Source organism: Myodes glareolus, chromosome 9 (genome assembly GCF_982192425.1).
Source record: "Myodes glareolus chromosome 9, mMyoGla1.1, whole genome shotgun sequence".
Lineage (NCBI taxonomy): Eukaryota > Metazoa > Chordata > Mammalia > Rodentia > Cricetidae > Myodes > Myodes glareolus.
This window is the reverse complement of record NC_142034.1, coordinates 63901143-63913966: the sequence shown is the minus strand read 5'-3', so window position 1 is coordinate 63913966 and position 12824 is coordinate 63901143. Positions and strand designations below refer to the sequence as shown.

The window sequence follows — 12824 nt, the reverse complement described above, 5'->3', positions numbered from 1 at the left end:
AGGAAGGAAGAAGTAGTCCAGAGGCAGGATGGGAACTCTTTTCCTTCTTTTGCAATGCAAGAGATTGAACCCATGGTCTTGTGCATGGTAGGCAAGCACTCTACCACTAAGTTACGCCCTGGCCCAGGACAGGAACTCTGATTCACCTTCTTAGGAGCCCTGATCTCCTGACCCACCTGAGGACACCAAGTCACCCCTCCTTTGAGCTCTCTTCCAAGCAGTCACATCAGCTGTGAGGCCCTCAGGCACAAGAACTGTATTCTGAATTATTTGTCCTTCTCTTGTTCCTTGTAACTCTGGAAGAAGGCATCAAGCCATTTTGAGATGTCAGAGCCGAAGCTCTGCAATACGGTGGAACTATAGAAGACCCAGCAGCTCTGCCATCCCCAAGTTACCCTTTCCTTCTTTTTCTTGCTCTTCTTCTGGAGGCTCCATGCTCTACTTTCTGTACCCAGCAACTGTTTTAAACTCATAATCTTTGGGGCTTCTGCACGCTGCTATTTATTTTTATCTCATGTGTGTGGGTGTTTTGCCTGCATGTATGTCTGTGCACCGAGTGTGTGCAGTGCTCGTGGGGGCCAGAAGAAGACACTGGATTCTCTGAAGTTGGAGTTACAGATGGTTGTGAGCCATTGTGAGGATGCTGGGGACCAAATTCAGGTCTTCCCTAAAAGCAGTTGGTACTCTTAACTGCTGAGCAATCTCTCCAGCCCCACATCTACAAATTATATTCAGCTAAAGGGAATTTCCCTTTCTTAATTTCTGACTGTGTCTGATTCTGGGTGACCACAAGGTGAAAGCTCTCACGCTCAGGACCCAGGGGACTAGTAAGAGGAATTAACGGGTTCTTTCTGTCCCCAGGCATGTTGCAGGGGACCTTCTTCTCTAGGGTTCTCTACTCACTTTCTGGACTCTGGCAATGGCTGCTGGGTTGCTGAACCCCTCTTTCCTGAGGGGCAGGTGAGGACCAGCAGAGTCGGAGGCTCAGGAAGCTGGCCTGGGTGAAAGTAACCAGAAACAGAGGAGCAGGCTGAAGTCAACCCTGGGCTCTATTTCTGTTTCCAGGGAGACCATGGACAGAACACTCGTCTCTCTTTCAGTTCTCCCATATAGCAGACCTTAAGGTCAGGGTGTTCTGTCCCAGCCTCCGAAAATGCCAAAAGCTGTGTAGGAGGCACAGCAATTCCTCTCTGCCAAGGCCACTTCAGGCTACCCTTCCAAAAAGGCTCTTGGCAAAACTGACTTTGTGGATTTTGGGGAATGAAACACAGTGACAACTTTCTGAGATATAGCCAAAACCCATGGAATAAGCAAAAGGAGTCTCCAAGCAATGAGAAGCAGATGTTAGGAACACACATGTGAAGGCTCAAGCAGAGGGGGCCTTGAGATCTCTAACTCCATTGGATAAATACTAGCAGCCTAGGCAGGGACAGATGTGCAGCTGCGAAAGGGCCACTAGGAAGGAGCAGGGTTGACAGCAACTAACAAGTGAAGCCATCATGACAAACATAAAATCATGCCAGTGTGCCAGGCAGGGACCTAGGTACAAGGACAACAGCTCTGCATGTTCACAGGCCTTCCAGGGGTTTGTAGAAAAGACCTGGCCATCAGGAAGATCAAATGATGGCTGCCAAGCAATGCATAAGGAAGCAAGGAAACGTTATCAATCTAAAAAGCTCCCCACCAACCAGGCAGAGGTCGTGCACTTAGGGGGCGGTGACAGGAGAACAGCTGTGAGTTTGAGGTCAGCCTGGTCTACAAAGTGAGATCTAGGACAATAAGAGCTGTCTTGAAACCTGAGAAACTCTGTCTTGAAAAACAAAAACAAAAAGAAAAACAAAAAAAAAAGAAAAAAGAAAAAGAAAAAAGAAGCTTCTCATGGTTACCATGAAACTGGCACGAAGAGGGACAAATGCCAGAGCTGGCTCCCCAGTGACACATTCTGGGCTCCATCAATGTTGAGGTTAAAAAAAAAAGCTTTCACCTATTTCTGAACTGACATTTTTTTCTCTGCTATGTAAATTCCTAAGCCCCAGTCCTGGTGGAGAAAGTGTTTCCCATTAAGTGTTGGACTTTATTTTGGGGCAGGCGAGGATCACAACAGCTCTTCTGCTTCACAACTAAACATGTTATTTGGGGGTAAATAACCCATTTTCCCCACAGGAGCTGACATGGTGACTTGTTACAGTTTCTAATCAAAAGTCACTGTGGCCCAGATTTTAAGGCATCTGAGAAACTGTGAGCTTTCAAGACAGAAATAGCACCTGAAATACCCTTTTTAGTTCTCTGTATCTTAAGGAGGGGCACAGTTCTTATCTATTTGCCCTGAAAGAAGTCACTTGGCTGACTTTTTCAAGACCCTTTGTATTATTTTCATTTTTATCCCAAACAAAAGACCATTCTAGGATGGCACACCACAGCTGTGAAGGTAAAACTCAAAGACCTTTCAGAGCCCAGTCTCCTCCACTGTGAGAGTAAAGAACCCACTTTAGAAGGGGGCTGCAAACATCTCATCAATGTTCTAAAAGCTCCATCCTGGGCAGTTGGTGAACAGATAAGAGTGAACATCTGTATAAAGGGGAAACTAACTCCTAGCATCTCAAACAGGCTGACAGCAGGAACGAGGCCTGCCCTGGTCTTCTATTCACTGTTGCTGGGTACAGCCATGCTATCCACACCTTATTGTCTTCTCCTGGTATACATCGGCCTGTTTACACTTGCCTCCTGCATCAGAGGTGGGCAGGGGATCCCAGGGGTCCCTTGGGAGATGTTGCTGAACCTGACAGCACGGGCTACATGCTGGAAGTCCGTCTGAGTGGGCAGAAGGGGGTCCTAGGAAGAGTGAAGCCTGTGTGTACATGTCCTAAGCTTCCCTCCCAGAGACAATACTCACTGTCAGGGCCAACATCACTTCTCTGTAGTTCCGGTTCCCACTGAGCCGCTTCTTTAGTGCTCGAATGGCATCCTTTGGCCTGGTGAAAAGGACAGATATACTATGTTCCACAAGCCCATGGGGCACTAGTGCAGTACAAACCAGCAGAGGTAGCAGGGCTGTTCACGGCAGCATGTTTGTAAACGGAAAAGACTGTAGAAAAACAAGTGTCTACAAAAGGAAACAGGGCTAATTACATCATGGCTTTTATGCAGCTGCAAAAAGGAATAAAGAAACTTCTTGTATATTTTTATGGACCAAACTCAAAAGACATATGCATAAGAATAAACAGAATCAAGGACAAAAATCACATGATTGTCTCAATGAATGAAAAAAAGTCTTTGACAGAAATTTAGCATCTTTGTGTGGAAAAAGCTCTGAAGAAACAGGAATAGAGGGATCATATCTCAACAAAATAAAGGCTGTATATGTAATAAATCTATACACAACATCATACTGAACAGGGAAAACCAGAAAGTATTTCTTCTAAAATCAGCATTGAGACAAAGATGTCTACATTCTCTGGACTCATTCAGTATAGTACCTGGAGTCTCAAAAAGAAACAAACTAGATACAAACAGGAAAGGAGTAAGTCAGATTATCTTCTTTGTAGATGATATGATCTTATATATAAAATCCTGGGCCAGGTGTGGTGGAACACACCTTTAATCCTAGCAACTGGAAAGCAGAGGCAGGTGGATCTCTGTCAGTTGGAGGCTCTCCTGGTTTGCATAGTTCTAAGCCAGCCTGGGATACATAGTGAGACCTTGTCTCAAAAACTAAAAGAACCCTGAAGACTGCCAGAAAACTCTTAGATCTGATAACACTTTTAGTAAAGCATCAGCTACAAAATTAACATTTAAAAAATTGTGATAAAGCAATGATGAAAATGCTTAAAAGAAATAGGACAATTCTACTCCCAGTAACAGAAATAGTTCTAAAAAATGCACAAGATCTCTATAATAAAAATACTGAAGGGAAAAAATTAAAGACGACAATAAAAGATGGAAAGAACTCCCATGTTCAATTATTGTCAGAATTAAAATTGTGGAAAAGTTTATATTGTCTAATATAATCTATAAATTCAATGTAATCCTGATCAAAATTCCAGTAATATTCTCCGCAGAAACAGAAAAAATGACCTTAATAAGCCTTGGGTAGTCAAAGCAATCCTGAGGGAAGGAAAGCCAGACAGTGCTAGAGGTACCAGCATCCCTAACTCCTGACGACACTGTAGTGCCTGAGCAGAGCTCTGTCAGAGCAGCACTGTACTGGCCCCACACACTGACGGAACACCGAAACAACCCCACCAAATACAGCACCTGAGTCTTTTTATTTTCTCTCAAGACAGGGTCACTCTGTGTAGACCTGGCTGTCCTCGAACTTGCTGTGTGGACCAGACTGGCCTCAAATTCAGAGATCTGCCTGCCTCTGCCTCCCGAGAGCTGGGATTAAAGGTGTGCGCCTCCACCACCCAGCAAACCAGCACTTTCAATAAACAGGCTGGGGAAACTGGCTATCCACATGTAGAAGAATGAAACTCAATCTTTATCTTTCACCCTGCACAAAAATCAGTTCAAAGCAGATCAGAGACCTGAAACAAAGAAACTGCTAGTGAATAGCTTAGCAGGCATACTTCAAGAGACAGTCACAGGCAAGTATTTACAAATGAGATTGCATGAAATTTAAAACATTTCTGCACATCAAATTAAACAATAACCAGAGCAAAGAGACAGCCCCCAGAATGGGAGAAAATCGTTGCCAACTATATACACCTTATAGGGAATTAATTAATCTAGAATATATAAATAAACAAACAAACAAACAACAAAGGGACACCCAAATGACCTGAATGGACAGTTCTTAAAGAAAAACTTTAAGCAACCAATAATCATATGAATAAATGTTTAACATATTTAACTGCGAGAGAAACAAATTAAAACTCCATTGAGATTCCATCTTACCTGAGTCACAATGACTATTGTTGAGAAAATAAAGAGGGCCAATGAGATGGCTCCATGTGTAAAGGCACTTGTGCACACTGACTAATTAAGTTCAATTCCTGGGACCCACATAAAGGAGCAGGGAGAGAACACACTCCACAAGTTGTGCTTTAACTTCCACAGGCTCACTGTGGAATGTGTGTGTGCATCACACACAATACTAATAAAATTTAAAATAAAAAGAAACAAAAATGCTACAAAGGTTGGGAAGGGGCGGGAGCCCTTACATGCTGTTGGTAGGAATGTAAATTAGTCTACATGGATCAGTAGTTCCTCACTATCAGAAACTAGAACGTCCACATGACTCAGCCCTTTGCCATCACAGTGGGCTCCAGCCACCAAAAGGCATGTTGCTGGTCTTGGGCTTCCCTTAGGCAAATGTTTGGAAGTCAGGGGTTCTCATTCCTGTGGTTCTAACAAGTCTCACACATGAAAACATCCTGTCAAACACGCATGAAGAAGTCAAGGCAGAGGATGGCCACTCTGCTAATCAGCCTCATCTAGAAATGAAGCACAGACTTCTGGAGGAGAACTGTGAAGAAATGACGCGGGCTGGAGTTAAAGTGAGGCTCCACTGTTCTTGCGGAGGACCAGGGTAGAGTTACCAGTACCTACATCTGGTGGGTACTCAGTAAGCAGCTAACAACCACTTGCAACTCTAGCTCCAGATGATCCAGCTCTTCTGGACTCCCCACACTTTTATCCAGTGACCACACAGAGATATATATATACATACACATAATGGAAAAAAAAACTTAAAGACTCAAACCTCTTATTTCCTTTCTCTAACTCGAAACACAGTTGCTCTACCTGAATTCTTGGCTCCAGAGTCAAAGGACTGAGGAGACAGGAATGGACCCAAAATCAGGGGTTATACAGTAAATTGGCTGCTGGTTTTGTGTGTCAACTTGACACAAGCTAGAGTCATCAGAGAGAAAGAAGCCCCAGTTGAAGAAATGCTTCCATAAGATCTAGCTATAAGGCATTTTCTCAATTAGTGATCAATGTGGGAGTGATGTAGTGGTCAAAGCCGTGGTGGGTGGGACCGTGCCTGGACTGGTAGTCCTTGGTTCAATAACAAAGCAGGCTGAGTAAGCCAATAAGCAGCATTTCTCCATTGCCTCTACATCAGCTCCTGCCTCCAGGGTCCTGCTTTGTTTGAGTTCCTGTCCTGGTTTCCTTCAGTGATAAGCAGCAATGTGGAAGTGTAAGCCAAATAAACTCTCCTCCCCAACTTGGTCTTTGGTCATGGCATTTTGTTGCAGCATTAGAAACCCTAACTAAGACATATAATATGTGCAATTTCCAACAGGGATGCAAACTTTATAAATACAGCATTTGAGCAGCTATCTGCTTGGATAGGCTGGGCTGAAGAAAGTAGGCAACTTAATGGCTAGACAAGACTGATTGCCTCTCTGCAGGGTCTGCTCTTTGTCATCCCAGGCAGACAAGCTGTACCTTCTCTCGACGTGCTCTCTTTGATCTTGTCTTGGATTTCCATGATGAGAAAAACAGGCACTGCCCTGGAGGATGGTGTATTTCTGCCTGATAGAATGTTACAGCATTCCCAGATTATGGGTGGAGGGCAATCAGATAGTAGGCAGGCTCTGGTTAAACTGAAAATCCCTTCCCAAGAGCTATGCTTCATGAAGTGCTACCTGAGAACAAAAGAGAAGCGTTGTGTTCTGCTGATCTGAGGGAGAAGCATCAGAGTAAAGAATCACTGTCAGGTTGGAGGAACCACAAAATTTAAAGGAACCACCAAAGGCTGAACAACTACTGAGTCAAGGGCCACAATCAGGGAGGCAGGATCAAGGGAAACATGGGTGTAAGAAGTACCCAGCCCCAGGAGCTCTCAGTAGAAAGGTGGGGCCCCAAGGGCAGTCTCTGGCCACCCACACCCAGAGCAGACTCCTGCGAGCCCTTCTTTTCAACAGTGGGGAGCTCTTCAGTGGTTCTCAAACAGCTGGAAATTTTGTCTCCAGCTACAGCTGTTCTCCCAAACACACACCCTCAGCAACCATTTCTATCCACTGCATTTACTCGATCGCCCATGTTTCTCTAGCTTAGAGGATGCAGCATAAGGACTCAGTGAGCCAGGAACGGTCAAAAGGAGTTGTGCAATGATCAGATCACTGGATCCTCATCAGAGTCTGCCTACTGATTGCTCTTCACTACATCTGCTTTATATGAATTATTAATTTCTCTAATCTTTACTATAACTTTATGAGATGGGCACTATTGGCAAATCATTTTTACATGTGACGAAACTGAGGTACAATGAGATGGAACACACTCAGGGCTGTATAAGTGAGTGGTGACAGAAGCTTCTAGCCCAGGTAGAAGGCACTAGGCTCCACAGCCCTTAATCCACACTGCCATGCTTCCTGTGCACCTGATACACATGCTGTTTTCCAGCCCAGAGGTTCCACCTTTCTTCCTGCCATCCACCTGCCTCGTCTTGCTAAAATCCACATAGACTGTAAGAATCTATTGAAGTGTCACCTTCTTCAAAAAGGCTTTGCTTCAGACAGCCCCCAGGCTGGCTGGGAGTCACCGCACAAGTCTGTCTCTGTAGCTATATGCAGTTTCTCTTGCTGTTTCTGTCTCTGTCTCAGTCCTTGTCATGCTGTGTTATGATTATATTTACATACTTGCATTCCTCATCAGACTGCCTTGGGGACTTCATTAATTCTTTAACACACCTTAAAATATTTATTAAGAGCTGATTATGGAGCTGAGATGTGGCTCAATTGGTAGAGTGCTTACCTAGCATGCATGAAGCCTGGGTTTAATCCCCACCACTGCATAAACCAGGTGTGATGGTGCACACTTGTAATCCCAATACTCAGGAGGTAATGCAGGAGGATCAGAAATTAAAGGTCTGCATAGCAAGCTTGAGGTCAGCCTCAGATACATGAGACCACACACACACACACACACACACAAAGACAGACAGAGAGACAGGGAGAATGGGAGGGAGGATGGGAGGGGAGAGAGGGAGAGAGAGATTATGTATAAGCTGTGTTGTAGGAGAGATAAAATAGTGAGTGTAACAGAAGGAATTTCTGTCCTCATGAAGTGTACAGACTAGTAGGTTGTGGGGCAAGACAGACACGAAAAGACATCACAAAATATAATGCCACATAATATGACAAGTCAAGAAGAAAGGGGTCAGAGGAGGGAAAGTTATGTTGAGACCCAGTAACTGATGGGAATCACTTAGCAACAGGGAGACTGGCTGAAGAAACATAAGGAGCAATATTGAGAAGCCCTCAACCAGGAACAGGAAGGAGAGAGAGAGAGAGAGAGAGAGAGAGAGAGAGAGAGAGAACATGCGTGTTTTGTTTTCTCTTTTCCCAGGTGGGAGATTTCAGCAGACACATTACAATAGAGGCAAGCACAGAAACTCTTTAAGAATTACCAGACTGCCATTCCAACACACGTGAACAAGAGGTTAGACCACGGAAACATGCAACCTGGTTTTCTGTGAGCTGTGACTGAGAAAGCAGGTTCCCGTTCTCTCATCCTGTGAATGGGACTTTAGTTTTTTGGAAGGAAGAAGACCCCAGGGTTCTTGGACTTTCTGCCCTCAGTGAATATCAGATATTTGACTGGGGACAGAAATGTGAGAATTCAAGGAGCTAAAAGAAAAATTAACAAGGCTGAAGGGCCTGAAGAAGAGCTGCAAAAGTGTGTGATTAAGGGTTTTATGCTAAAAATTTAAGAATGCTCTGGAAGGCTTGCTAACGAGCAAGTCACTTGCTAAAACCTGTGTCAGGGACTGCATGGGAGGTAGAAGGAAGAAGCAAATGCATTTTGCAGGAACAGTGCAGAAGAGAAGTCAGCCTGAGCCATTCTTCAAGCCTGTTTCCTACACTCCCTCTGCACCCTGTGACCCAGGCCACCGGGATCCCTTCTCATGCTAGCCTGAGTTCAAGTCAGTCCAGAAGCTGAGCTCAAAACTGACCCTCTAGAAGGCATCCGCAGCACTTCTTCCTCAGAGACGGCCATACTGGGCACAGGCCGGTCGTAGCCTCAGCAACCCTAGATGAGCCCTAGTGGGTGGGTCACATGTTCGTCCAAGCTCAGATCTAGATCTGTTCTCTTCCTGTTCCACCTCAGCTCCACCCTTCTGATTATAGGGCCCAAACCTTGGTGTTATCCTTAACATTTTGCTCACATCCCACGTCAGCAAATTCTATTAGCTTTAATTCTGAATCTCACCAGGATCTAATGACGCCTCCCTCATCTTTTCCACCATTCCAGTACTTACCATCAATCCACAACAGGGTGACTGTAAGAAACCCCTACTGGCTGATCTGCTCTGTCTCTGGCCTGCCCTAGTGAGCACACTCTGAACACGGGATGACCAAAATTAATGCCAGACCATGCCACGCCTCTGCTCAGATCCTCCCCACAGTGCTCAGCCCACCTGAGCTTATTCACAGTTTGTCTTATTCACAGTTTGCCTCCCCACCCCAGTCTGGCAGCTCCCCGACGGGAGGAATTGTGTCTTGCTCACTGTTGTGCCCTCCTTACTTACAACTGTGTCTGCAAAAGGCAGGCACTCTGTGAGGGTCTGCCGAATGAACGCTGGACTGGCTAGAGAGGACTAGAGAGTGGATGACAGCACCAACACACAGCCTAGGCTGCCTGAATCCCTGACACTCTGGAGATGAAAAGAGCACAAAAAGAGCAAATGGTGAGGTCAAAACCCTAAATCAGACGAGCCTATAAGAAGTACAAACAGAGTGGAGCTACAGAGAAGGAAGATACTGTACACAATAATACCAAGACCCAACACATCAGTGCAGAAAGGTAAGAGGGCAAGCTGCAGGTCAAGTCTACCCACGCTAGACATGCTCAGCTACTCTGGGCCATGGGTGCCCCTCTGCCACTGCTTTGTCTGATTACACTCTGGGCTTTCTTCCATGAGGCCCTAGAATGCAACTCAGGGCATGGACAGTCCTCGTGTCTGCAACACAGAAGCAGAGTCTTAGGAGGAGTGGGAGAGGTAATGATTAATACAGGTAGCCAAGCAGCTCCATTTCTACCCATGATCTGAAGCAGATGATAGAAAGATGTCACTTCTCTAAGTGGAACACTGCCACTGGGGACACAAGAGAGGGTTGAGTGGGAAGGGAAAAGGCAAATTACTGAATTTCAGTTTATTAAGGTCAACTTAAACATATTGAAAATAATAGTAATAATTAAAACAAAACAAACAGACCTACCAGAGTTGAACCCACCACACTGAACCCTGGCAAGCTGTGTATGACATCCTGCCCAAACTGAGAAGTTCTCCAGGAAAACATACCCTTCTTCTGTTTCATTGATGATGTCACAGATCTCCATGTTCAGGGTCCAGTCCTCGCTCTGCAGGGAGCCATCCGTGGCCTTTTCTGTGAAATTAGAAAGACACTGCTTTGTATTTCTCCTAGAATAGGGAGCCCTCGAAGGAAAAGCAAAGAGACTAGAAGCATCGCTTCTAGAGCTGCTGCTTTCACAAGAGAACATCCAGGAGCACTCTGAGCCTAAGCACCAAGTTGTCTAGTCTCCAGATCCCATATCTAGGAGGTCTGAGCCACCAGAGTCCATAGATTCCACAGTCAAACCTCTGAGCGAGAATACGGGCTCCATCACTGACTAGTTATGTAACTCGAGGCAAGTTAATTAACCTGAATGTGCCGAACCTAGTTAAAACTTTAGCATACAGCCTATCAGAATGGCTTAATATGTGTAAACCCTTAGAATACAGCTTGGTACACAGCCGGTTCTCTATAGATATCCGCTATTATAATTATGAAAAATCAACTGCAGTGGTTAAAACTGCATCTCAGAAGAGAAGAAGGAAGAAGGGAGAATTCAGCAAGCTGCTATGGGTATGACATCATAGTTTGGATCTTAATTCCCCCTCCCTCCATCCAAAAAAACCTGAGGCTAAGAGCTTAGTTGCCAGTCTCTGGAGCCACTGGGAGGTGGTAGAGCCTGTAGGAGGCTGAGCTGTATAAAAGGTAGTTAGGTCATTAGGAACATGCTCTTGGAGAGGATTTGGGAACTCTTAGCTTCCTGGATGCCATAGTGAGCAGTTTTGCTCACCCACGTATCTCCCACCAACAAAGCCAATTGACCTTGAACTGACACCATTTGTTACAATGATGCAAAGCTCACTAACTGAAACACATGGTGTGGAGTCCTCGACATGTGACATGTGACAACCTTCTGATTATTTAATGGAGAAAGAACGATCCTGGTATTGAAAGAATGGCTCTTGGGGCTGAAGGGATGGTGGTTAAATGCACCGGCTGCTCTTCCAGAGAACCCGGTTCCATTCCCAACATCCTCATGGCACATCACGAATATCTGCAACTCCAGTTCCAGGAGATCAGATGGTTTCCTCTGACCTACCTGGGCATGAGGCATGCACATGGCACACAGACACACATGCAGGCAAAACACAGTAAAGTAATTGTTTTAAAAATGGCTTTCCATATGCAAAAAGATACTTTTCTTTCTTTCTCTTTTAAAAAAATTATTTATTTATTTTCTGTGTGAGTGCCCTATTTGCATGCCTGTATGCCAGAAGAGGGCAGCAGATCACACAAGAGATGGTTGTGAGCCACTTCATGGTTGCTGGGAACAGGGCTCAGGACGGCTAGAAGAGCAGCCAGTGCTCTTAATCACTGAGTCATCTCTCCAGTCCCCATACTTTTCTTCTACTACACTAACTCTAAACTTAATAAAGATGTGAACATAAGTGTTGAAAACTGTACAGCTCTTAAAGAAAGTAGGGGAAAGTTCCATGACACATAATTTGACAATGATTTCATGGATCTAGCACTAATGGCACAGGCAACAAAAGGAAAAATAAAGAAAGTAGACTAATAGCTATTAAAAACTTCTGGGGCTGGAGCTGCAGCTGTAGCAGAGCTCAGTGGCAGGCACCGCCTTCCATAGGCCCTGGCTTTGATCTCAGCACAGCAAACCCTGCCACCCCATGCATTAAAGACAAACAACAGAGTGAAAAGGCAACCTACAGACTGGGAGAAAGTCTTTGAAAAATCATACATATAATAAAATACAGATGCTCAGAACATACGGGGGCCTATAACTCAATAACATTACTACATAAATTCAGAGAAAAGTGCCAGACATCAGAGTATGCCTGCTATCCTACCGAGGCTGAGGCAGGAGGATCATGAGTTTGAAGCCAGCTTGGGATATAGAATCTTAAACAAATAACAACAAGAACAACAAAAATGGAGAAAAGAATCCAAATTGGCACTTCTCTGAAGAAATATATTTATATTAGGGAAATACAGATCAAAACTGCAATAAGTCAGCTATGGCAAATACTGATGAAGATGAGGCCACAAGATTATGAGTTAGCGACTGTCCTCAGCTGTCTATCACTGGACTAGAGACACAGTTCATGATAAAAAGCTTGCCTAGTGTTTTGTGCGGCTTTGGGTCTAGTCCCTAAAGACTGCTACAACAAAAACCTCTACAATGAGATATCATTTCATACTCATAGGGGAACATTTTTTTACTGTTTTGCTGTATTTTTTATTATTTATTAAAAATTTCCACCTCCTCCCCTCCTCCCATTTCCCTCCCACTTCCCCCTCCCTCCCCCTCCCTCTCCAGTCCTAAGAGAAGTCAGGTGTGACTGATCTAATGAGAGCTCACCAAGGCCAGCTGGACTGGGACTGAATAGGCATGTGATCAAACCGGACTCTCTGAATGTGGCTGAGAATGGGGGCTGACTGAGAAGCCAAGGACAAGGGTACTGGGTTTTGATTCTACTGCATGTACTGGCTTTTTGGGAGCCTAGTCTGTTTGTTTGTACACCTTCCTAGACCTGGATGGAGTGAGGAAGGCCTTGG

At 44.8% G+C, this 12824-nt stretch overlaps 1 protein-coding gene across 6 annotated transcripts in view; it reads right to left on the bottom strand.

Annotated features, from left to right (window-relative positions):
• Tom1l2 (target of myb1 like 2 membrane trafficking protein) overlaps nucleotides 1-12824 on the bottom strand; it is a 120461-nt gene that overhangs the window by 42641 nt on the left and 64996 nt on the right. For all 6 annotated transcript variants that reach the window (XM_048448094.3, XM_048448095.3, XM_048448096.3 and 3 more), the window contains exons 2-3: nucleotides 10256-10340; nucleotides 2894-2972 (exon numbers count right to left, since the gene is read on the bottom strand). In XM_048448094.3, the coding sequence (XP_048304051.1) occupies nucleotides 2894-2972; nucleotides 10256-10340 (164 nt within the window). The remainder of the gene's footprint in view (nucleotides 1-2893; nucleotides 2973-10255; nucleotides 10341-12824) is intronic.